This window comes from Pseudophryne corroboree, chromosome 8 (genome assembly GCF_028390025.1).
Source record: "Pseudophryne corroboree isolate aPseCor3 chromosome 8, aPseCor3.hap2, whole genome shotgun sequence".
Classification (NCBI taxonomy): domain Eukaryota; kingdom Metazoa; phylum Chordata; class Amphibia; order Anura; family Myobatrachidae; genus Pseudophryne; species Pseudophryne corroboree.
The window spans coordinates 422,764,885-422,791,806 of record NC_086451.1 but is presented as its reverse complement, the minus strand read 5'-3'; the positions used below and the strand labels follow the sequence as shown (position 1 = coordinate 422,791,806).

The following is a 26,922-nucleotide window of genomic DNA, read 5'->3' as shown; positions in this document are numbered from 1 at the left end:
TAGGAACACGGGTGAAGTTAAGTATCTGGGTTTACTATACTCGTGGGGCAGCTATCAGAGGATGGCAGGAAATGAAAATCTAACTTCTCGTATGTGTATAAATATGTGTAGATGTAAATGTAATTTCTCTAACGTCCTAAGTGGATGCTGGGGACTCCGTCAGGACCATGGGGTTTAGCGGCTCCGCAGGAGACAGGGCACAATAATAAAAGCTTTAGGATCAGGTGGTGTGCACTGGCTCCTCCCCCTATGACCCTCCTCCAAGCCTCAGTTAGATTTTTGTGCCCGGCCGAGAAGGGTGCAATCTAGGTGGCTCTCCTGAGCTGCTTAGAATAAAAGTTTAAGTTAGGTTTTTTATTTTCAGTGAGTCCTGCTGGCAACAGGCTCACTGCTACGAGGGACTTAGGGGAGAGAAGTAAACTCACCTGCGTGCAGGATGGATTTGCTTCTTAGGCTACTGGACACCATTAGCTCCAGAGGGAGTCAGAACACAGGTCTCACCCTGGGGTTCGTCCCGGAGCCGTGCCGCCGACCCCCCTTGCAGATGCCGAAGTTGAAGAGGTCCAGAGGTCCAGAAACAGGCGGCAGAAGACTTTCAGTCTTCATAAGGTAGCGCACAGCACTGCAGCTGTGCGCCATTGTTGTCAGCACACTTCATACCAGCGGTCACTGAGGGTGCAGGGCGCTGGGGGGGGCGCCCTGGGCAGCAATGTATTATACCTTTTTTATGGCTAAAATACATCACATATAGCCCTTGAGGCTATATGGATGTATTTAACCCCTGCCAGATCTCACAAACTCCGGGAGAAGAGCCCGCCGTTTTAGGGGGCGGGGCCTATTCTCCTCAGCACACGGCGCCATTTTCCTGCTCAGCTCTGCTGTGAGGAAGGCTCCCAGGCTCTCCCCTGCACTGCACTACAGAAACAGGGTTAAAACAGAGAGGGGGGGCACTTATTTGGCGATATGATTACATATGTGAAAATGCTATAAGGGAAAACACTTGTATAAGGGGTTGTCCCTGTATAATTATAGCGTTTTTGGTGTGTGCTGGCAAACTCTCCCTCTGTCTCCCCAAAGGGCTAGTGGGGTCCTGTCCTCTATCAGAGCATTCCCTGTGTGTGTGCTGTGTGTCGGTACGTGTGTGTCGACATGTAGGAGGACGATGTTGGTGAGGAGGCGGAGCAAATTGCCTGTATTGGTGATGTCACTCTCTAGGGAGTCGACACCGGAATGGATGGCTTATTTAGGAATTACGTGATAATGTCAACACGATGCAAGGTCGGTTGACGACATGAGACGGCCGGCAAACAAATTAGTACCTGTCCAGGCGTCTCAGACACCGTCAGGGGCTTGTTAAAACGCCCATTTACCTCAGTTGGTCGACACAGACACGGACACTGACTTCAGTGTCGACGGTGAAGAAACAAACGTATTTTCCTTTAGGGCCACACGTTACATGTTAAGGGCAATGAAGGAGGTGTTACATATTTCTGATACTACAAGTACCACAAATAAGGGTATTATGTAGGGTGGGAATAATCTACTTGTAGTTTTTCCTGAATCAGATAAATTAAAGTGTGTGATGATACGTGGGTTTCCTCCGATAGAAAATTATTGGAGGTATACCCTTTCCCGCCAGAAGTGAGGGCGAGTTGGGAAACACACCTTAGGGTGGATAAGGCGCTCACACGCTTATAAAAACAAGTGGCGTTACCGTCTCCAGATACGGCCGCCCTCAAAGAGCCAGCTGATAGGAAGCTGAAAAATATCCTAAAAAGTATATACACACATACTGGTGTTATACTACGACCAGCAATCGTCTCAGCCTGGATGTGCAGCGCTGGGGGGGCTTGGTCGGATTTCCTGACTGAAAATATTGATACCCTTGACAGGAACAATATTTTATTGACTATAGAGCATTTTAAGGATGCATTTCTATATATGCGAGATGCGCAGAGGGATATTTGCATTCTGGCATCAAGAGTAGATGTGATGTCCATATCTGCCAGACGATGTTTATAGACACGACAGTGGTCAGGTGATGCAGATTCCAGACGGCACATGGAAGTATTGCCGTATAAAGGGGCGGTCCATCGGACCTGGTGGCCATGGCAACAGCTGGAAAATCCACTTTTGTTACCCCAAGTCACATCTCAGCAGAAAAGGACACAGTCTTTTCAGTCTCAGTCCTTTCGTACCCATAAAGGCAGGCGGGCAAAAGGCCAGTCATATCTGCCCAGGGTTAGAGGAAAGGGAAGAAGACTGCAGCAGGCAGCCCATTCCCAGGAACAGAAGTCCTCCACAGCTTCTGCCAAGTCCGCAGCATGACGCTGGGGCCATACAAGCGGACTCAGGTGCGGTGGGGGGTCATCTCAAGAGTTTCAGCACGCAGTGGGCTCACTCGCAAGTGGACTCCTGGATCCTACACGTAGTATCCCAGGTGTACATTGGAAATTCGAGACGTCTTCCCCTCACAAGTTCCTGAAGTCTGCTTTACCAACGTCTCCCTCCGACAGGGAGGCAGTATTGGAAAAAAATTCACAGGCTGTATTCCCAGCAGGTGATAATCAAAGTACCCCTCCTACAACAAGGGAAGGGGTATTATTCCACACTATATTGTGGTACTGAAGCCAAACGGCTCGGTGAGATCTAAAAGATTTGAACAATTACATACAAGGGTTCAAATCAAGATGGAGTCGCTCAGAGCAGTGATAGCGAACCAGGACGATATGGTGTCACTGGATATCAGGGACGCTTACCTACATGTCCAAATTTTGCCCTTCTCACCAAGGGTATCTCAGGTTCGTGGTACAGAACTGTCACTATCAGTTCAGACGCTGCCGTTTGGATTGTCCACGGCACCCCGGGTCTTTACCATGGTAATGGCCGAAATGATGATTCTTCCTAAAAGAAATATGGACGCTTTCCTGATAAGGGCAAGGTCCAGAGAACAGTTGGCGGTCGGAGTAGCACTATCTCAAGTAGTTCTACGACAGCACGAGTGGATTCTAAATATTCCAAAATCGCAGCTTTTTCCGACGACACGTCTAATGTTCCTAGGAATGATTCTGGACACAGTCCAGAAAAGGATATTTTCTCCCGGAGAAGAAGACCAGGGAGTTATCCGAGCTAGTCAGGAACCTCCTAAAACCAGGAAAAGTATCAGTGCATCATTGCACAAAGGTCCTGTGAAAAATGGTGGTTTCTTACAAAGCGATCCCATTCGGTAGATTTCACGCAAGAACCTTTCAGTGGAATCTGCTGGGAAAATGGTCCGGATCGCATCTTCAGATGCATCAGCGGATAACCCTGTCTCCAAGGACAAGGGTGTTTTCTTCTGCGGTGGCTGCAGAGTGCTCATCTATGAAAGGGCCGCAGATTCGACATTCAGGACTGGGTCCTGGTGACCACGGATGCCAGCCTGAGTGGCTGGGGAGCAGTCACACAAGGAAAAAATTTCCAGGGAGTGTGATCAAGTCTGGAGACTTCTCTCCACATAAATATACTGGAGCTAAGGGCAATTTACAAGGCTCTAAGCTTAGCAAGACCTCTGCTTCAAGGTCAGCCGGTATTGATCCAGTGGGACAACATCACGGCAGTCGCCCACGTAAACAGACAGGGCGGCACATGAAGCAGGAGGGAAATGGCAGAAACTGCAAGGATTCTTCGCTGGGCGAAAAATCATGTGATAACACTCTCAGCAGTGTTAATTCCGGGAGTGGAAAACTGGGAAGCAAACTTCCTCAGCAGGCATAACCTCCACCCGGGAGAGTGGGGACTTCAGCGGGAAGTCTTCCACATGATTGTAAACCGTTGGGAAAAACCAAAGGTGGACATGATGGCGTCCCGCCTGAACAAAAAACTAGACAAATATTGCGCCAGGTCAAGGGACCCTCAGGCAATAGCGGTGGACGCTCTGGTAACACTGTGGGTGTACCAGTCAGGGTATGTGTTCCCTCCTATGCATCTCATACCAAAAGTACTGAGAATCATAAGAAGGAGATGAGTAAGAACGATACTCGTGGTTCCGGATGGGTCAAGAAGGACTTGGTACCCGGAACTTCAAGAGATGCTCACGGAAGAACCGTGGCCTCTACCTTTAAGAAAGGACCTGCTCCAGCAGGGGCCTTGTCTGTTCCAAGACTTACCGCGGCTGCGTTTGACGGCATGGCAGTTGAACGCCGGATCCTGAAAGGGCATTCCAGATGAAGTCATCCCTACCCTGGTCGAAGCCAGGAAGGATGTAACCGCAAAACATTTTCACCGCATTTGGCGAAAATATGTTGCGTGGTGTGAGGCCAAGAAGGTCCCTACAGAGGAATTCCAACTGGGTCGTTTCCTACATTTCCTGAAAACAGGACTGTCTATGGGCCTAAAATTAGGGTCCATTAAGGTTCAAATTTCGACCCTGTCAAATTTCTTCCAGAAAGAACTGGCTTCAGTGCCTGAAGTTCAGACGTTTGTAAAAGGGGTACTGCATATACAGCCTCCTTTTGTGCCCCCAGTGGCACCTTGGGATCTCAATGTTGTTTTGAGTTTCCTAAAGTCACATTGGTTTGATCCACTCACCACTGTGGAATTAAAATATTTCACATGGAAGGTGAAGATTCTATTAGCCCTGGCTTCAGCCAGGCGTGTGTCAGAATGGGCGGCTTTATCATATAAAAGCCCTTACTTAATTTTTCATTCTGACAGGGCAGAATTGAGGACTCGTCCTCAATTTCTCCTTAAGGTGTTTTCTGTTTTTCACATGAACCAACCTATTGTGGTACCTGCGGCTACTAGGGACTTGGAGGACTCCAAGTTACTTGACGTTGTCAGGGCCCTGAAAATAAATGTTTCCAGGACGACTGGAGTCAGAAAATCTGACTCGCTGTTTAGCCTGTATGCACCCAACAAGATGGGTGTTCCTGCTTCTAAGCAGACGATTGCTCGCTGGATTTGTAGTACAATTCAGCTTGCACATTCTGTGGCAGGCTTGCCACAGCCAAAATCAGTAAAAACCCATTCCACAAGGAAGTGGGCTCATCTTGGGCGGCTGCCCGAGGGGTCTCGGCTTTACAACTTTGCCGAGCTGCTACTTGGTCAGGGGCACACCCTGACTGAGGAGGACCTGGAGTTCTCTCATTCGGTGCTGCAGAGTCATCCGCACTCTCCCGCCCGTTTGGGAGCTTTGGTATAATCCCCATGGTCCTGACGGAGTCCCCAGCATCCACTTAGGACGTTAGAGAAAATAAGAATTTACTTACCGATAATTCTATTTCTCGTAGTCCGTAGTGGATGCTGGGCGCCAATCCCAAGTGCGGATTGTCTGCAATACTTGTACATAGTTATTGTTACAAAAATCGGGTTATTCTTGTTGTGAGCCATCTTTTCAGAGGCTCCTTCGTTGTTATCATACTGTTAACTGGGTTCAGATCACAGGTTGTACGGTGTGATTGGTGTGGCTGGTATGAGTCTTACCCGGGATTCAATATCCTTCCTTATTATGCACGCTCGTCCGGGCACAGTATCCTAACTGAGGCTTGGAGGAGGGTCATAGGGGGAGGAGCCAGTGCACACCACCTGATCCTAAAGCTTTTATTATTGTGCCCTGTCTCCTGCGGAGCCGCTAAACCCCATGGTCCTGACGGAGTCCCCAGCATCCACTACGGACTACGAGAAATAGAATTATCGGTAAGTAAATTCTTATTTTCTTATTGGGGGACACTGCTACAATGGTGTATAAACATCTTTAAAGTGGTCTACACAAATTCAAAAGCTCATCAGTTTAGCCTAAGAACCCAAGGAGTTTGGGTGTTCTGGTGCTGGACTGTCTATAAAAGCTAACTTTAAGATTTATTTTCTTTTACTCTTATTTCATTGGGGCATCTTCTGAGGTGTGTGTGTGTGTGTGTGTGTGTGTGTGTGTGTGTGTGTGTAGCACTGTGTTTGAGGTGTGCAGGAGACGGTAGAGCTTGGAATGCTCCCTCTTCCTAAACCACCCCAACTCTGCAACCCCATCCCATCCTCTCTCACTACTGTTCACAATTCTCTTCCCTCCTCCTTTCCTCTTCCCTTCAATCCCCTTTTTCTTTCCCCTTCCCCTTCCCTTTCCTTCATCCAGCCTTTCCCACTTAATCCACCCATCCTCTCTCCTTCTTCTCAAATCTCCATTTCCAGTCTGTCTCCAATAACCTCCCTCCATCCTGTCTCCAATGCCAACCATCCTCTCGCCTCCATCTCTAATCCTACATCCTTTCTCATCCCCCATCCTACCCCCCCAATCGCCCATTCTCTTCTCCTCAGTCCCCCATTCCCCTACTCCTTATGAAACCCCCCTTCCTTCCTACACCCTCAATCACCCCCATACTCTTTTCTCGACAATCCCACATCCTCTCTCCTATACATCTTATCCCCCTCAATCCCCCACCCTCTACTCTCTATCAAATCCCTCTTCCACCCCCTCATTTCCTATCCACCCTCAATCCCCCCCATCCTCTCTTCAATCCCAACTATCCTCTTTCTCCCTTATTTCCCCTCAATCCCCCATCCTCTCCTCCCTATCAAATCCCCATACCTCCCCCATCCTCCATCTCCTCCCTCTCCCATCCTACTTCCTCTCTCCTCCTCAATCTAGCACCCCCTCTGCTCCGTCCTCTCTCTCCCAACCCCCCCCCCCCCCCCAACACTCTCTCACTCTGGTTGATTTCATTTTCTGAATGTTTCAGTCTGTGGAATGTGTTTCTGCACCTTACTTTTGATCTAGTTACACTCTCCTTTGGGATTTAGCAAATGTACTGATGAGATGTTGCTGTGGTGCTATAGAAAATGGGAAAATCTTCTCATTTTGTATCGTTTTTAACGCTTAAACACCCAGCTGCTTTATCTTCCTCTGTACACATGTTAACAGTGCCCCCCTCCCCCCCCCCCCTCCCCTCCCCTCCAAAGAAAATCAGAGAGCATGAATTTAATACAAGTACAAAAAAAACTTTTTCTATGTATTTTTTATTATGTGTAAAGCTGATAGTGACCTGTTCCTCCCAAGGTGGATTATGTAGAGCCCAGCCAGAATACAATCTCTCTGAAAATGATTCCCAGAATTGACTATGATCGGATCAAGGCACGCATGAGTCTGGTATGTAGGTGACCTGATGATCATTACTGCTCCTGGTCTGACTGTCCATACTTTATGCATCGCTTGCCACTTGGTTTTGAAACTTCCTTTTCTGTGCGCTGCGGATTATTATTAGCTCTGTATAAGGTAATACCAAGAACATTGTGATCTAATGTAGTGAAATCACCTGACATGATCCAAATACTTGTTTCTGGCAAAAGCCTATTAAACATTACAATTAAACAGTCACACACCCCTGCTCACTCCTAAAGTCTCTGCCTAGTTCTGTGTCATACAACTCGTTAAGCCAAGTGATGCACTGTACCCTCTCCTGCTCTTATTGGTTATTCCTGTCCGTATTGTCTGACTTCCTCCAGCTGTCTGCCACACTACCACCAGCATTGTCTGGCTTCCCCCAGCTGCCTCATTCCCCCCCACACCACCACCAGCATTGTCTGGCTTCCACCAGCTGTCTCCCACACCACCACCAGCATTGTATGGCTTCCCCCCCTTCCCCCCCCCATCTGCCTCACACCCCCCACACCATCACCAGCATTGTCTGGCTTCCACCAGCTGTCTCCCACACCACCACCAGCATTGTATGGCTTCCCCCCCCCATCTGCCTCACACCCCCCACACCATCACCAGCATTGTCTGGCTTCCACCAGCTGTCTCCCACACCACCACCAGCATTGTATGGCTTCCCCCCCCCCAATCTGCCTCACACCCCCCACACCATCACCAGCATTGTCTGGCTTCCACCAGCTGTCTCCCACACCACCTGCATTGTCTAGCTTCCCCCAGCTGCCTCACACACCCCACACCACCACCTACATTGTCTAGCTTCCCCCAGCTGCCTAACACACCCCACACCACCACCTACATTGTCTAATTTCCCCCAGCTGCCTCACACACCCCACACTACCACCTGCATTGTCTAGCTTCCCCCAGCTGCCTCACACACCACACACCACCACCTGCATTGTCTAGCTCCCCCCCCCCAATCTGCTTCTCACACCCCACACCACCACCAGCATTGTCTGGCTTCCCCCAGCTGCCTCACACACCCCACACCACCATCAGCATTGTCTGGCTTCCCCCAGCTGCCTCACCCCCCCCCCCCCCCCCCCCACCAGCATTGTCTAGCTTCCCCCAAGCGGCCTCTCACACCCCACACCAGCATTGTCTGGCTTCCCCCAGCTGCCTCAAACACCCCACACCACCACCAGCATTGTCTAGCTTCCCCCCAATCTGCCTCTCACACCCCACACCATCACCAGCGTTGTCTGGCTTTCCCCAGCTGCCTCTCACACTCCACACCATCACCAGCATTGTCTGGCTACCCATATGCTACCTCACACACCCCACACCACCACCAGCATTGCCTGGCTTCCCCCAGCTACCTCACACACCCCACACCATCACCAGCATTGTGTGGCTACTCCCATCTGCCTCACACACTTCACAACACCACCAGCATTGTCTGGCTTCCCCCCAATCTGCCTCTCACACCCCACACCATCACCAGCATTGTGTGGATTCTCCCATCTGCCTCACACACCTCACACCACCAATAAGCTAATGCCTCCAATTTTACGTTTTTCTTTATTGCTTTCTCACACAATATAGAAAGATTGGTATGCTAAGAGGAAGAGGTTCCGTAGACCTCCACAGAGATTGTTTGATCCGGAGAAGATCAGGTAAGAGCGTAGTGTGCTGTAAAGCAACATATGGTAATCATAGAGCAGGTAAATGTGTAATTTGCTGCTGTTCTTCTATTACTGATCAGTCGCCTCCCTCTGCACAGGTCCTTGGAGGGAGATGTCTCCTCAGATGGAGACTTCCTCATTTTCGAGGGGAATCGTTACAGTCGTAAAGGTTTTCTCTTCAAGATCTTTGCCATGTCTGCTGTGGTAAGCCAGCCCCTCTGTGTGCGATAGGATGCCTCTGCCCATAGTGACATAACCCCAATCTAAGCCTACTCCCACGTCATTCACAAATTAATGTTTTTAAAATCTTTGTAGTGGGGTATATGTCACGCTGGTTCCCCCTTTAATCTCTGTATGTAATCATTAAATGTGTTGTATATACAGAGGCAGAACCCAGCTCTCTTCCCCACAGATCACAGAAGGGGTGAAGCCAACGCTGTCTGAGTTAGAGAAGTTTGAAGATCAGCCAGAAGGGGTTGACCTGGAGGTGGTAACAGAGTCAACAGGTAATGCACTCCAGATCTTTCATGTACTTCGTCTCAGAAGGCAGGATCACTGCAGAAATGGTAGACGTGTTGTAAATATAGATTTACACAGACTCCTAATCAGAGTAGCCCGCTTCCAGAGAAACTCTTGCAAGGTACCAGTTTACTGCACGATTCTCCAGCTGGAGTCTGAAGTTTTTCATAAATACCCTACATCTGCAGACTCTCCCTTTTATGTGAAGATAGCAACTCTGAGCTTTTTCCCAGTGTTGTGGCAATACATGTACCAAACATTCCCTGTCTTCCAAAAACTGCTGGGACTTGTAGCTCCACAACACTTTCCTGCTATCCACCTTAAAGGAATATAATGCTGGGTGGTACACACTTGGCGATAAATCTGCCTTTTGAGTGAATGGTCGATACGTAGCGGGGGGTGTACACCCGATACGTCCGTGAAAGACGTTGTTCACAGACATATCGTGTCTGCTCCACAGCACAGCGGATGGACGATATCTGATGATATGTCGGGCATCTGTCTGTGTTACTGGGTGGTCCGATGACCACCCGAACACTTGCTGCAGGACTTGGGTCAAGACGACCCATCAAGTGGACGATTGCTAAGTGTATATGCTTACCTGCATTAGCCGCTGTGTCAGATACGCTGACGAGGTGTGTACCCAGCCTAACTGTTTTGTGCTTTCGGACGTCAATGTGTCTGTTATTTCTGTGTCTGTTAATGCCTAATGACCACAGCACTGGTAATATGACTGTTACACAGGAAAAGAACGTGAGCACAGCCTGCAGCCCGGAGACAATGTGGAAGTGTGCGAGGGGGAGTTGATAAACCTGCAGGGTAAAATCCTCAGTGTGGACGGGAACAAGATCACTCTCCTGCCCAAACATGAGGACCTCAAAGTGAGTTTATCCTTGATACATTATTCTGATTCATTACTATTTATAACATTGCTTTAATGATATGATATTTTATATATATATATATATATATATATATATATATAAAACTAGGCTGGGTGCCCTCCGTAGTGGAATAGGTATTCGGACAAAATAACACAGCGTCACTCCAGGTCTTAAAATGGTGCAATCTTCAAAAAGTGTATTAAAAAAAAATCAATCACATATCCAACGTTTCGAGGTGATTGTTTTTTTTTTCATATACAATTTTTGAAGATTGCACCATATTAAGACCTGGAGTGATATATATTTTTTTTTTAACTGTGCTCTGGTGAAAAAGTTTGAGCCCATAATGAACTTAAATATGAAGATATGAGGTCATATTGAAAAATATGTAAAAGGATCCTAGTTTGCCAGAGGGACGGGATGCCGGGCAATCTCCAGAAGTTTTTTTTAAAGCGGCAATCATTTACAAGGTAAAACCAACCTGATTTTCTCTATCGTCCTAGTGGATGCTGGGGTTCCTGAAAGGACCATGGGGAATAGCGGCTCCGCAGGAGACAGGGCACAAAAAGTAAAGCTTTAGGATCAGGTGGTGTGCACTGGCTCCTCCCCCTATGACCCTCCTCCAAGCCAGTTAGATTTTGTGCCCGGCCGAGAAGGGTGCAATTCTAGGTGGCTCTCATAAAGAGCTGCTTAGAGAGTTTAGCTTAGGTTTTTTATTTTACAGTGATTCCTGCTGGCAACAGGATCACTGCAACGAGGGACAGAGGGGAGAAGAAGTGAACTCACCTGCGTGCAGGATGGATTGGCTTCTTGGCTACTGGACATGAAGCTCCAGAGGGACGATCACAGGTACAGCCTGGATGGTCACCGGAGCCACGCCGCCGGCCCCCTCACAGATGCTGAAGCAAGAAGAGGTCCAGAATCGGCGGCTGAAGACTCCTGCAGTCTTCTTAAGGTAGCGCACAGCACTGCAGCTGTGCGCCATTTTCCTCTCAGCACACTTCACACGGCAGTCACTGAGGGTGCAGGGCGCTGGGGGGGGGCGCCCTGGGAGGCAAATGAAAACCTTTAAAAAGGCTAAAAATACCTCACATATAGCCCCAGAGGCTATATGGAGATATTTACCCCTGCCTAAATGTACTAAATAGCGGGAGACGAGCCCGCCGGAAAAGGGGCGGGGCCTATCTCCTCAGCACACGGCGCCATTTTCTGTCACAGCTCCGCTGGTCAGGAAGGCTCCCAGGTCTCTCCCCTGCACTACAGAAACAGGGTATAACAGAGAGGGGGGGCAAAATAAATGGCTATATATATATTAATATAAAAGCAGCTATAAGGGAGCACTTAATCATAAGGCTATCCCTGTCATATATAGCGCTTTTTGGTGTGTGCTGGCAGACTCTCCCTCTGTCTCCCCAAAGGGCTAGTGGGTCCTGTCTTCGTATAGAGCATTCCCTGTGTGTCTGCTGTGTGTCGGTACGTGTGTGTCGACATGTATGAGGACGATATTGGCGTGGAGGCGGAGCAATTGCCTGTAATGGTGATGTCACTCTCTAGGGAGTCGACACCGGAATGGATGGCTTATTTAGGAAATTACGTGATAATGTCAACACGCTGCAAAGTCGGTTGACGACATGAGACGGCCGACAAACAATTAGTACGGTCCAGACGTCTCAAAAACACCGTCAAGGGTTTTTTAAAACGCCCGTTTACTTTAGTCGGTCGACACAGACACAGACAGGGACACTGAATCCAGTGTCGACGGTGAATAAACAAACGTATTCCTTATTAGGGCCACACGTTAAAGGCAATGAAGGAGGTGTTACGTATTTCTGATACTACAAGTACCACAAAAGAGGGTATTATGTGGGATGTGAAAAAACTACCATAGTTTTTCCTGAATCAGATAAATTAAATAAAGTGTGTGATGATGCGTGGGTTCCCCCCGATAGAAAATTATGGGCGGTATACCCTTTCCCGCCAGAAGTTAGGGCGCGTTGGGAAACACCCCTTAAGGTGGATAAGGCGCTCACACGCTTATCAAAACAAGTGGCGGTACCGTCTATAGATAGGGCCGTCCTCAAGGACCAGCTGACAAGGCTGGAAAATATAATAAAAAGTATATACACACATACTGGTGTTATACTGCGGCCAGCGATCGCCTCAGCCTGGATGTGCAGAGCTAGGGTGGCTTGGTCGGATTCCCTGACTAAAAATATTGATACCCTTGACAGGGACAGTATTTTATTGACTATAGAGCATTTCTATATATGCGAGATGCACAGAGGGATATTTGCACTCTGGCATCATGAATAAACGCGATGTCCATAACTGCCAGAAGATGTTATGGACACGACAGTGGTCAGGTGATGCAGATTCCAAACGGCACAGTATGGCCGTATAAAGGAAGAGGACTTGTTTGGGGTCGGTCCATCGGACCTGGTGGTCACGGCAACTGCTGGAAAATCCACCGTTTTTTACCCTAAGTCACATCTCTGCAGAAAAAGACACCGTCTTTTCAGCCTCAGTCCTCTCGTCCCTATAAGATCATATCTGCCCAGGGATAGAGGAAAGGGAAGAAGACTGCAGCAGGCAGCCCATTCCCAGGAACAGAAGCGTTCCACCGCGTCTGACAAGTTCTCAGCATGGCGCTGAGACCGTACAGGACCCCTGGATCCTACAAGTAGTATCCCGGGGGTACAGATGGGAATGTCGAGACGTTTCCCCTTCGCAGGCTCCTGAAGTCTGCTTTACCAAGTCTCCCTCCGACAAGGAGGTAGTATGGGAAAAAATTCACAAGCTGTATTCCCAGCAGGTGATAATTAAATTACCCCTCCTACTACAGAAAAGGGGTATTATTCCACACTATATTGTGGTACTGAAGCCAGAAGGCTAGGTGAGACTTATTCTAAAAAATTTTTTTTGAACACTTACAAAGGTTCAAATTAAGATGAAGTCACTCAGAGCAGTGATAACGAACCAGGAAGAAGGGGACTATATAGTGTCCCGGGACATCAGGGATGCTTACCTCTATGTCCCAAATTTGCCCTTCTCACTAAGGGTACCTCAGGTTCGTGGTGCAGAACTGTCACTATCGGTTTCAGACGCTGCCGTTTGGATTGTCCACGGCACCCCGGGGTCTTTACCAAGGTAATGGCCGAAATGATGATTCTTCTTCGAAGAAAAGGCGTCTTAATTATCCCTTACTTGGACGATCTCCTGATAGGGGCATAGTCCAGGGAACAGTTGGAGGTCGGAGTAGCACTATCTCGGATACTGCTACAATCAGCACGGGTGGATTCTAAATATTCCAAAATCGCAGCTGATCCCGACGACACGTCTGCTGTGCCTAGGGATGATTCTGGACACAGTCCAGAAAAAGGTGTTTCTCCCGGAAGAGAAAGCCAGGGAGTTATCCGAGCAAGTCAGGAACCTCCTAAAAACAGTGCATCATTGCACAAGGGTCCTGGTAAAAATGGTGGCTTCCTACGAAGCAATTCCATTCGGCAGATTTCACGTAAGAACTTTTCAGTGGGATCTGCTGGACAAATGGTCCGGATCGCATCTTCAGATGCATCGGCGGATAACCCAATATCCAAGGACAAGGGTGTCTCTCCTGTGGTGGTTATAGAGTGCTCATCTTCTAGAGGGCCGCAGATTCGGCATTCAGGATTGGATGCTGGTAACCACGGAGCCCAGCCTGAGAGGCTGGGGAGCAGTCACACAAGGGAAAAATTTCCAGGGAGTGTGATCAAGTATGGAGACTTTTCTCCACATAAATATACTGGAGCTAAGGGTAAATTTATAATGCTCTAAGCTTAGCAAGACCTCTGCTTCAAGGTCAGCCGGTATTGATCCAGTGGGAAAAACATCACGGCAGTCGCCCACGTAAACAGACAGGGCGACACAAGAAGCAGGAGGGCAATGGCAGAAACTGCAAGGACTTTTCGCTGGGCGGAAAATCATGTGATAACACTGTCAGCAGTTTTTCATCCCGGGAATGGAAACTGGGAAGCAGACTTCCTCAGCACGACCTCCACCCGGGAGAGTGGAAACTTCATTGAGAAGTTTTTTCCACATGATTGTAAACCGTTGGGAAATACCAAAGGTGGACATGATGGCGTCCCGTCTGAACAAAAAACGGGACAGGTATTGCGCCAGGTCAAGAGACTCTCAGGCAATAGATGTGGACGTTCTGGTAACACCGTGGGTGTACCAGTCGGTGTATGTGTTCCCTCCTCTGCTTCTCATACCTAAGGTGCTGAGAATTATAAGACGTAGAGGAGTAAGAACTATACTCATGGCTCCGGATTGGCCAAGAAGGACTTGGTACCCGGAACTTCAAGAGATGCTTACAGAGGTCTTATGGCCTCTGCCGCTAAGAAGGGACTTGCTTCAGCAAGTACCATGTCTGTTCCAAGACTTACCGCAGCTGCGTTTGTCGGCATGGCGATGGAAAGCCGGATCCTAAGGGAAAAAAGGCATTCCGGAAGAGGTCATTCCTACCCTGGTCAAAGCCAGAAAGGAGGTGACCGCACAACATTATCACCACGTGTGGCGAAAATATGTTGCGTGGTGTGAGGCCAGGAAGGCCCCACAAAGAAATTTCAACTCGGTCGTTTCCTGCATTTCCTGCAAACAGGAGTGTCTATGGGCCTCAAATTGGGGTCCATTAAGGTTCAAATTCGGCCCTGTAAATTTTCCTCCAGAAAGAATTGGCTTCAGTTCCTGAAGTCCAGAAGTTTGTCAAGGGAGTATTGCATATACAAACCCCTTTTTTGTGCCTCCAGTGGCACTGTGGGATCTCAACGTTGTTCTGGGATTCCTCAAATCACATTGGTTTAAAACCAGTCAAATATGTGGATTTGAAGCATCTCACATAAAAAGTGACCATGCTCTTGGCCCTGGCTTGGACCAGGCGAGTGTCAAATTGGTGGTTTTTTCTCAAAAAAGCCCATATCTGTTTGTCCATTCGGACAGGGCAGAGCTGCGGACTCGTCCCCAGTTCTCTCCCTAAGGTGGTGTCAGTGTTTCACCTGAACCAGCTTATTGTGGTGCCTTGCACCTACTAGGGACTTGGAGGACTCCAAGTTGCTAGAAGTTGTCAGGGCCCTGAAAATATGTTCCAGGACAGCTGGAGTCAGAAAATCTGACTCGCTGTTTATACTGTATGCACCCAACAAGTTGGGTGCGCCTGCTTCTAAGCAGTCGATTGCTCGTTGGTTTTGTAACACAATTCAACTTGCACATTCTGAGGCAGGCCTGCCACAGTCTAAATCGGTTAAGGCCCATTCCACAAGGAAGGTGGGCTCATCTTGGGCGGCTGCCCGAGAGGTCTCGGCATTACAACTCTGCCGAGCAGATACGTGGTCAGGGGAGAACACGTTTGTAAAATTCTACAAATTTGATATCCTGGCAAAAGAGGACCTGGAGTTCTCTCATTCGGTGCTGCAGAGTCATCCGCACTCTCCCGCCCGTTTGGGAGCTTTGGTATAATCCCCATGGTCCTTTCAGGAACCCCAGCATCCACTAGGACGATAGAGAAAATAAGAATTTACTTACCGATAATTCTATTTCTCGGAGTCCGTAGTGGATGCTGGGCGCCCATCCCAAGTGCGGATTATCTGCAATACTTGTACATAGTTACAAAAATCGGGTTATTATTGTTGTGAGCCATCTTTTCAGAGGCTCCGCTGTTATCATACTGTTAACTGGGTTTAGATCACAAGTTGTACGGTGTGATTGGTGTGGCTGGTATGAGTCTTACCCGGGATTCAAAATTCCTCCCTTATTGTGTACGCTCGTCCGGGCACAGTACCTAACTGGCTTGGAGGAGGGTCATAGGGGGAGGAGCCAGTGCACACCACCTGATCCTAAAGCTTTACTTTTTGTGCCCTGTCTCCTGCGGAGCCGCTATTCCCCATGGTCCTTTCAGGAACCCCAGCATCCACTACGGACTCCGAGAAATAGAATTATCGGTAAGTAAATTCTTATTTTTCCCTAGAGCTATTTAAGAGAACAACTGCATCTGTTATAGATAGATATCTGGTCAAATGGTCGACAGTGACCATGTCGAAATTCAGAAGGTCGGCACTGCAACGTCGACATCAGAAAGTCAGCATGGCTCAAATGTCACCATGCGAAATGACAAAATTTTCTTGCACTAGGGGGAGAAATTCTCTGCCTGCTGCAGCATCAGAGGTCCAATGCCAAAAGCGACTTTAACAGCACCGCCACCAGGGGGCGTTTTGTCGACAGTTCATCATGTCATACCACACTCTCTGACACCTATTGTAGGACATTGACGCACAATGTCAACATTTCTAAGCTGTCCCTAATGGAGGGTACGTAACAAGGTTGCTGTAGTCAGCACCTACTGTCCTATATGGACATCAATGAATGCAACAGTATTTGTGCTGTGACACCCAATCCACCAATGTGGTGTATGCGCCCTTACAGGTTCAGGAACAGAAAGTCCTGCCCCCAAAGTAAGCCTGGTGAAATGAATCCACCTGGCAATAGACTTTGGAAGCTGGTCAGCTTCTCTTGTGATCATCAGTAAGAATCAATAATCCTCAATACCCTGACAACACCCAGAAAATGGAAAGGGTCCTCTTCATCTGAAGATGTACTTGGGTCCAAGATCAGGATAACAATGCTACACCAAATCTAATGATTCGAATACAGGGTGCTGCAATGTTGTAAATGCAGTTGGGATTCCCAATGCAAAAACAGCAACCAGTCCGGGCAAAAAGTACATGTAAGAAGTCAATCGCTTCGCGCAAAGTGGTAGAACTTCCAAACCCTGTGGTAATCCAGGTTCTTCAGCTTCAATCGTGCTTCAGCCATGGTCTAAACCACACGTTGGGCTCCATACTCAGAATGCTTGTGTGTAGCCCTTTAAAAAATAAATAAATAAATGCTCATGAGGAGATACAGGAGGATAACTGTTCCCTGAGGACTACATTAAATATATATATATATATATATATATATATATATATATAATAGTTACCTAATGCCTGTGTAAATATATGAAATATATACTATTTACCTAATGCCTGTGTAAATATATGAAATATATTCAAATTGGTTAATGTAACACTTGTAGTGTGTATATAATAGAGGGTTGATGGTGGTGAACAGGGACATTAAACAGTAACGCTTTTAATGGGTAATGTGGCACATTGGCACGAACAGGACTAGAGAGACTCTTCCAGAAGCCCTCGTGCCGACTAGGGGGTGCCCGGATTGAGAGAGCCGTAGAGGGGAGCGCGAGGGGGAAGCGGGAAGGAGAGCCGCGAGGACGGAGGAACTCTGAGGAGTCACTGTGAGGCGGAGGTGCGGGACCCTTGTCGCTGTATAGTACGGCCACGGAGACCTCTGGTACGCCCATCCAAGTTGAGAGAGAGTGAAGGGACTTACCCGCGGTAATCTCCGGAGAGCCGGGTAGAGTGAGAGGATCGCGGGCAGCCGAAGCCCGGTAACCAACGCCGGACAGAGGTGACTCCAGCCGTGAGCGGATCTGAGGAAAACTCCAATGGGCAGCGCAGATGGCCTATCCCCGAACACACCCCCTCAGGGACCGGCTAACAGGTGCTCCACCAACCCGATCGATGCAGCGGTGACACAGGAACAGTGAGTGCCTGTGTAAGGGAAAATAGGAGGCGTCTTCAGCCATTTAATAGAAAGTGAGGGGTGTATCTACATAGACTGCATCGCAGAAAGGCCCCCACTGAAGGGGATTTCATTTAGTAAAGAGTACTGCAGTGAAGGGACTTCATCCCAGTATCTCACCAGCAAATTAGCAGTTCTCCTGTCAATGCTATATGAAGAGTCCTAAATAAAAGGGGCTGTTAATTATTGCACGGAACAAAAATCTCCCTTCTTAAAGAGTATAAAGTTGCTTATAAGAAAGTACCTGATATTTATAATAAATAATAATTATAGAAGCAGTATATGGCCTGCCCACCTTTCACCTCCTAATTACCCAGAACTGCCGTTATCTAAAAACGGAAAGGGCAAGTGAATAACAGGATCTGACGACAATAGTGGTTGACAGATCCCCAGTAGCTTTCCATGAAGAAGGTAGTTGGGGGAGACAGATCATAGAGGCATTCTTTATAACTCACTCTGGAAATAGATATCTAATGAGGAATTCCCATTCCTAAATTGTGTGGACCTGTGAGTTATAAATTGCGGAGGATCTTCGAGTCCGATACACAGACTAGAATAGTGAAGGTGGAAAACTCCAACTCCACAGTGATAAAAAGGATCGAACTAGAGGCACACAGGTACCGGTCTCCGGGGACGCCTGTAATTGTAATCTCAATCTGCAGAGATAAGCTCCTTGGGCCCCCCTTCGGCCCTCGATAGGCCACGATCAGTGGAATTTTAGCACCCTACACCAGACTACTGAAGACAGGGTACAACAGAGGGTGTACCTATATTTACCTCTTCTATTTAGTTACAATACTAGCAAAACATTCATCCTGAAGTGACGACTACAGCCGGAGTATCTAAAGTAAATTGGGCCCCAACAGTGCACCAACGTTAACTAAAGGGTATACCCAACAAGTGAAAAAAGAGACTGCAGTGGGACACATAAGGTTAGGGTAGCTTTATTTATAATCTATCTGATAACCCCCGTAATAATAAGTTTGTTTTATTGCATAACAGGTAACAATTTTTCTCTATCGTCCTAGTGGATGCTGGGGTTCCTGAAAGGACCATGGGGAATAGCGGCTCCGCAGGAGACAGGGCACAAAAAGTAAAGCTTTCCGATCAGGTGGTGTGCACTGGCTCCTCCCCCTATGACCCTCCTCCAAGCCTCAGTTAGATTTTTGTGCCCGGCCGAGAAGGGTGCAATCTAGGTGGCTCTCCTAAAGAGCTGCTTAGAGAAAGTTTAGCTTAGGTTTTTTATTTTACAGTGAGTCCTGCTGGCAACAGGATCACTGCAACGAGGGACTTAGGGGAGAAGAAGTGAACTCACCTGCGTGCAGGATGGATTGGCTTCTTGGCTACTGGACATCAGCTCCAGAGGGACGATCACAGGTACAGCCTGGATGGTCACCGGAGCCTCGCCGCCGGCCCCCTTGCAGATGCTGAAACATGAAGAGGTCCAGAATCGGCGGCAGAAGACTCCTCAGTCTTCTAAAGGTAGCGCACAGCACTGCAGCTGTGCGCCATTTTCCTCTCAGCACACTTCACACGGCAGTCACTGAGGGTGCAGGGCGCTGGGAGGGGAGCGCCCTGGGAGGCAAATGAAAACCTATTTGGCTAAAAAATACCTCACATATAGCCTCCGGGGGCTATATGGAGATATTTAACCCCTGCCAGAATACACTAAAGAGCGGGAGACGAGCCCGCCGGAAAAGGGGCGGGGCCTATCTCCACAGCGCCATTTTCCTTACACAGCTCCGCTGGTCAGGACGGCTCCCAGGTCTCTCCCCTGCACTGCACTACAGAAACAGGGTAAAACAAGAGAGGGGGGGCAAAATAGTGGCAAAAATTATATTATAAAAGCAGCTATACAGGGAGCACTTATTATAAGGCTATCCCTGTCATATATAGCGCTTTTGGTGTGTGCTGGCAAACTCTCCCTCTGTCTCCCCAAAGGGCTAGTGGGGTCCTGTCTTCGTTAAGAGCATTCCCTGTGTGTCTGCTGTGTGTCGGTACGTGTGTGTCGACATGTATGAGGACGATATTGGTGTGGAGGCGGAGCAATTGCCAAATATGGGGATGTCACCTCCTAGGGGGTCGACACCAGAATGGATGCCTTTATTTATGGAATTACGGGATAGTGTCAACACGCTAAAGCAGTCGTTTGACGACATGAGACGGCCGGACAATCAGTTAGTGCCTGTCCAGGCGCCTCAAACACCGTCAGGGGCTGTAAAACGCCCTTTGCCTCAGTCGGTCGACACAGACCCAGACACAGGCACTGATTCCAGTGGCGACGGTGACGAATCAACCGTATTTTCCAGTGGGGCCACACGTTATATGATTTTGGCAATGAAGGAGGCGTTACATTTAGCTGATACTACAGGTACCACTAAACAGGGTATTATGTGGGGTGTGAAAAAACTACCTATAGTTTTTCCTGAATCAGAAAAACTAAATGATGTATGTGATGAAGCGTGGGTTGCCCCCGATAAAAAGATGCTAATTTCAAAGAAGTTATTAGCTTTTCTCTATCGTCCTAAGTGGATGCTGGGGTTCCTGAAAGGACCATGGGGAATAGCGGCTCCGCAGGAGACAGGGCACAAAAGTAAAGCTTTTACAGGTCAGGTGGTGTGTACTGGCTCCTCCCCCTATGACCCTCCTCCAGACTCCAGTTAGATTTTTGTGCCCGGACGAGAAGGGTGCAATTCTAGGTGGCTCTCATAAAGAGCTGCTTAGAGAGTTTAGCTTAGGTTTTTTATTTTACAGTGATTCCTGCTGGCAACAGGATCACTGCAACGAGGGACAGAGGGGAGAAGAAGTGAACTCACCTGCGTGCAGGATGGATTGGCTTCTTGGCTACTGGACATGAAGCTCCAGAGGGACGATCACAGGTACAGCCTGGATGGTCACCGGAGCCACGCCGCCGGCCCCCTCACAGATGCTGAAGCAAGAAGAGGTCCAGAATCGGCGGCTGAAGACTCCTGCAGTCTTCTTAAGGTAGCGCACAGCACTGCAGCTGTGCGCCATTTTCCTCTCAGCACACTTCACACGGCAGTCACTGAGGGTGCAGGGCGCTGGGGGGGGGCGCCCTGGGAGGCAAATGAAAACCTTTAAAAAGGCTAAAAATACCTCACATATAGCCCCAGAGGCTATATGGAGATATTTACCCCTGCCTAAATGTACTAAATAGCGGGAGACGAGCCCGCCGAAAAAGGGGCGGGGCCTATCTCCTCAGCACACGGCGCCATTTTCTGTCACAGCTCCGCTGGTCAGGAAGGCTCCCAGGTCTCTCCCCTGCACTACAGAAACAGGGTATAACAGAGAGGGGGGGCAAAATAAATGGCTATATATATATTAATATAAAAGCAGCTATAAGGGAGCACTTAATCATAAGGCTATCCCTGTCATATATAGCGCTTTTTGGTGTGTGCTGGCAGACTCTCCCTCTGTCTCCCCAAAGGGCTAGTGGGTCCTGTCTTCGTATAGAGCATTCCCTGTGTGTCTGCTGTGTGTCGGTACGTGTGTGTCGACATGTATGAGGACGTTATTGGTGTGGAGGCGGAGCAATTGCCAAATATGAGGATGTCACCTCCTAGGGGGTCGACACCAGAATGGATGCCTTTATTTGTGGAATTACGGGATAGCGTCAACTCGCTTAAGCAGTCGTTTGCCGACATGAGGTGGCCGGACACTCAATTAGTGCCTGTCCAGGCGCCTCAAATACCGTCAGGGGCTGTAAAACGCCCCTTGCCTCAGTCGGTCGGCACAGACCCAGACACAGGCACTGATTCCGGTGGTGAAGGTGACGAATTAACCGTATTTTCCAGTAGGGCCACACGTTATATGATTTTGGCAATAAAGGAGATGTTGCTTTTAGCTGATACTACAGGTACCACTAAACAGGGTATTATGTGGGGTGTGAAAAAACTACCAGTAGTTTTTACCGAATCAGAAAAATTAAATGACGTGTGTGATGAAGCGTGGGGTGCCCCGATAAAAAAACTGCTAATTTCAAAGAAGTTATTGGCTTTATACCCTTTCCCGCCTGAGGTTAGGGAGCGCTGGGAAACACCTCCTAGGGTGGACAAAGCGCTAACACGCTTATCAAAACAAGTGGCGTTACCCTCTCCTGAGACGGCCGCACTTAAAGATCCATCAGATAGGAGGATGGAAAATATCCAAAAAGGTATATACACACATGCAGGTGTTATACTACGACCAGATATTGCGACTGCCTGGATGTGCAGTGCTGGGGTAGTTTGGTCAGAGTCCCTGATCGAAAATATTGATACCCTGGACAGGGACAATATTTTACTGTCGTTAGAACAAATAAAGGATGCATTTCTTTATATGCGTGATGCACAGAGAGATATCTGCACACTGGCATCACGGGTAAGTGCTATGTCCATTTCGGCCAGAAGAGCTTTATGGACACGACAGTGGACAGGCGATGCGTAGAGTAGTTATTTGGGGTCGGTCTATCGGATTTGGTGGCCACGGCTACGGCCGGGAAATCCACCTTTCTACCTCAAGTCACTCCCCAACAGAAAAAGGCACCGACCTTTCAACCGCAGTCCTTTAAAAATAAGAGAGCAAAGGGCTATTCATATCTGCCACGAGGCAGAGGACGAGGGAAGAGACAGCAACAGGCAGCTCCTTCCCAGGAACAGAAGCCCTCCCCGGCTTCTACAAAAGCCTCAGCTTGACGCTGGGGCTTCGCAAGCGGACTCGGGGGCGGTAGGCGGTCGTCTCAAGAATTACAGCGCGCAGTGGGCTCACTCGCAGGTAAATCCCTGGATCCTGCAGATAATATCTCAGGGGTACAGGTTGAAATTAGAGACAGAGCCACCTCGCCGTTTCCTGAAGTCTGCTTTACCAACGTCCCCCTCAGAAAGGGAGACGGTTTTGGAAGCCATTCACAAGCTGTATTCTCAGCAGGTGATAGTCAAGGTACCTCTTCTACAACAAGGGAAGGGGTATTATTCCACTCTTTTTGTGGTACCGAAGCCGGATGGCTCGGTAAGGCCTATTCTAAATCTGAAGTCCTTGAACCTGTACATAAAGAAGTTCAAGTTCAAGATGGAGTCACTCAGAGCAGTGATAGCGAACCTGGAAGAAGGGGACTTTATGGTATCCTTGGACATCAAGGATGCGTATCTCCACGTTCCAATTACCCCTCACACCAGGGGTACCTCAGGTTCGTTGTACAAAACTGTCACTATCAGTTTCAGACGCTGCCGTTTGGTTTGTCCACGGCATCTCGGGTCTTTACAAAGGTAATGGCCGAGATAATATTTCTTCTTCGAAGAAAAGGCGTATTAATTATCCCATACTTGGACGATCTCCTAATAAGGGCAAGGTCCAGAGAACAGCTAGAGATGGGTTTAGCACTATCTCAAGAGGTGCTAAAGCAGCACGGATGGATTCTGAATATTCCAAAATCCCAATTATTGCCGACAACTCGTCTGCTGTTCCTGGGGATGATTCTGGACACAGTTCAGAAAAAGGTTTTTCTTCCCGAAGAAAAAGCCAAGGAGTTATCTGACCTGGTCAGGAACCTCCTAAAAACCAGGAAAGGTGTCTGTACATCAATGCACAAGAGTCCTGGGAAAAAATGGTAGCTTCTTACGAAGCAATCCCTTTCGGCAGATTCCATGCAAAGGGATCTGTTGGACAAATGGTCAGGGTCGCATCTTCAGATGCACCTGCGGATAACCCTGTCGCCGAGGACAAGGGTATCCCTTCTGTGGTGGTTGCAGGAGGCTCATCTATTGGAGGGCCGCAGATTCGGCATGCAGGATTGGATCCTGGTGACCACGGATGCCAGCCTGAGAGGCTGGGGAGCAGTCACACAGGGAAGAAATTTCCAGGGAGTGTGGTCGAGCCTGAAAACGTCTCTTCACATAAGCATTCTGGAACTAAGAGCAATCTACAATGCTCTAAGCCAGGCGAAACCTCTGCTTCAAGGAAGACCGGTGTTGATCCAGTCGGACAACATCACGGCAGTCGCCCATGTAAACAGACAGGGCGGCACAAGAAGCAGGAGGGCAATGGCAGAAGCTGCCAGGATCCTTCGCTGGGCGGAGAATCACGTGATAGCACTGTCAGCAGTATTCATCCCGGGCGTGGACAACTGGGAAGCAGACTTCCTCAGCAGACACGACCTTCACCCGGGAGAGTGGGGACTTCATCCAGAAGTTTTCCACATGCTATTCAACCGTTGGGTAAAACCAATGGTGGACATGATGGCGTCTCGCCTCAACAAGACACTGGACAGGTATTGCGCCAGGTCAAGAGATCCGCAGGCAATAGCTGTGGACGCGCTGGTAACACATTGGGTGTACCAGTCGGTATAGGTGTTTCCTCCTCTGCCTCTCATACCAAAGGTTTTGAGGATTATACGGCAAAGAGGAGTAAGACTAGTGGCTCCGGATTGGCCAAGAAGGACTTGGTACCCGGAACTTCAAGAGATGGTCACGGACGATCCGTGGCCTCTACTTCTGAGAAGGGACCTGCTTCAGCAGGGTCCTTGTCTTTTTCAAGACTTACCGCGGCTGCGTTTGACGGCATGGCGTTTGAATGCCAGATCCTAAAAGGAAAAGGCATTCCAGAAGAAGTCATTCCTACCTTGATAAAGGCAAGGAAGGAAGTCACCGCGAAGCATTATCGCCGTATTTGGCGAAAATATGTTGCGTGGTGCGAGCAGCGGAGTGCTCCGATGGAGGAATTTCAACTGGGTCGTTTTCCTACATTTCCTGCAATCAGGATTGTCTATGGGTCTCAAATTGGGATCTATTAAGGTTCAAATTTCGGCCCTATCAATATTCTTCCAAAAAGAATTGGCCTCAGTCCCTGAGGTCCAGATTTTTATCAAAGGAGTACTGCATATACAGCCTCCTGTGGTGCCTAAGGTGGCACCGTGGGATCTAAATGTAGTTTTAGATTTCCTCAAATCCAATTGGTTTGAACCACTAAAGAATGTGGATTTGAAATATTTCACATGGAAAGTGACTATGTTACTGGCCCTGGCTTCGGCCGGGAGAGTATCTGAACTGGCGGCTTTGTCTTATAAAAGCCCTTATTTAATTTTCCATTCGACATAGGACAGAGCTGCGGACGCGTCCGCATTTTCTCCCTAAGGTGGTATCAGCGTTTCACCTGAACCAGCCTATTGTAGTGCCTGCGGCTACAGACGACTTGAAGGACTCCAAGTTGTTGGACGTTGTCAGAGCCTTAAAAATATACATTTAAAGGACGGCTGGAGTCAGAAAATCTGACTCGCTGTTTATACTGTATGCACCCAACAAGTTGGGTGCACCTGCTTCTAAGCAGTCGATTGCTCGTTGGATTTGTAACAAAATTCAACTTGTACATTCTGTGGCAGGCCTGCCACAGCCTAAATCTGTTAAGGCCCATTCCGCAAGGAAGGTGGGCTCATCTTGGGCGGCTGCCCGAGGGGTCTCGGCATTACAACTCTGCCGAGCAGCTACGTGGTCAGGGGAGAACACGTTTGTAAATTTTTACAAATTTGATACCCTGGCAAAGGAGGACCTGGAGTTCTCTCATTCGGTGCTGCAGAGTCATCCGCACTCTCCCGCCCGTTTGGGAGCTTTGGTATAATCCCCATGGTCCTTTCAGGAACCCCAGCATCCACTTAGGACGATAGAGAAAATAAGAATTTACTTACCGATAATTCTATTTCTCGGAGTCCGTAGTGGATGCTGGGCGCCCATCCCAAGTGCGGATTATCTGCAATACTTGTACATAGTTATTGTTAACTAATTCGGGTTATTGTTTAGGAAGCCATCTTTCAGAGGCTCCTCTGTTATCATACTGTTAACTGGGTTTAGATCACAAGTTGTACGGTGTGATTGGTGTGGCTGGTATGAGTCTTACCCGGGATTCAAAATCCTCCCTTATTGTGTACGCTCGTCCGGGCACAGTACCTAACTGGAGTCTGGAGGAGGGTCATAGGGGGAGGAGCCAGTACACACCACCTGACCTGTAAAAGCTTTACTTTTGTGCCCTGTCTCCTGCGGAGCCGCTATTCCCCATGGTCCTTTCAGGAACCCCAGCATCCACTACGGACTCCGAGAAATAGAATTATCGGTAAGTAAATTCTTATTTATACCCTTTCCCGTCAGAGGTTAGGGCGCGCTGGGAAACACCTCCTAGGGTGGACAAGGCGCTCACACGCTTATCTAAACAAGTGGCGTTACCCTCTCCTGAGACGGCCGCACTTAAAGATCCAGCAGATAGGAGGATGGAAAATATCCAAAAAAGTATATACACACATACAGGTGTTATACTACGACCAGCTATAGCGACAGCCTGGATGAGCAGTGCTGGAGTAGCTTGGTCAGAGTCCCTGATTGAAAATATTGATACCCTGGATAGGGACAATGTTTTACTGTCTTTAGAGCAAATAAAGGATGCAATTCTTTATATGCGTGATGCACAGAGGGATATCTGCACACTGGCATCACGGGTAAGTGCTATGTCCATTTCGGCCAGAAGAAGTTTATGGACGCGACAGTGGTCAGGCGATGCGGACTCAAAACGGCATATGGAAGTTTTGCCGTATAAAGGGGAGGAGTTATTTGGAGTCGGTCTATCAGATTTGGTGGCCACGGCTACAGCCGGGAAATCCACCTTTTTACCTCAAGCTACTCCCCAACAGAAAAAGACACCGACTTTTCAACCGCAGCCCTTTCGTTCCTTTAAAAACAAGAGAGCAAAGGGATATTCATATCTGCCACGAGGCAGAGGAAGGGGGAAGAGACACCAACAGGCAGCTCCTTCCCAGGAACAGAAGCCCTCCCCCGCTTCTACAAAAGCCTCAGCATGACGCTGGGGCTTCTCAAGCGGACTCGGGGGCGGTGGGCGGTCGTCTCAAGAATTTCAGCGCGCAGTGGGCTCACTCGCAGGTAGATCCCTGGATCCTGCAGATAATATCTCAGGGGTACAGGTTGGAACTAGAGACAGATCCGCCTCGCCGTTTCCTGAAGTCTGCTTTACCAACGTCCCCCTCAGAAAGGGAGACGGTTTTGGA

General features: G+C 48.5%; 1 protein-coding gene across 1 annotated transcript in view; it reads left to right on the top strand.

The window, feature by feature from the left end:
* SUPT5H (SPT5 homolog, DSIF elongation factor subunit) overlaps positions 1-26,922 on the top strand; it is a 109,537-nt gene that overhangs the window by 12,036 nt on the left and 70,579 nt on the right. The window contains exons 12-16 of the mRNA XM_063937966.1: positions 7,028-7,117; positions 8,726-8,796; positions 8,904-9,009; positions 9,218-9,311; positions 10,069-10,205. Coding sequence (XP_063794036.1) covers positions 7,028-7,117; positions 8,726-8,796; positions 8,904-9,009; positions 9,218-9,311; positions 10,069-10,205 — 498 coding nt within the window. The remainder of the gene's footprint in view (positions 1-7,027; positions 7,118-8,725; positions 8,797-8,903; positions 9,010-9,217; positions 9,312-10,068; positions 10,206-26,922) is intronic.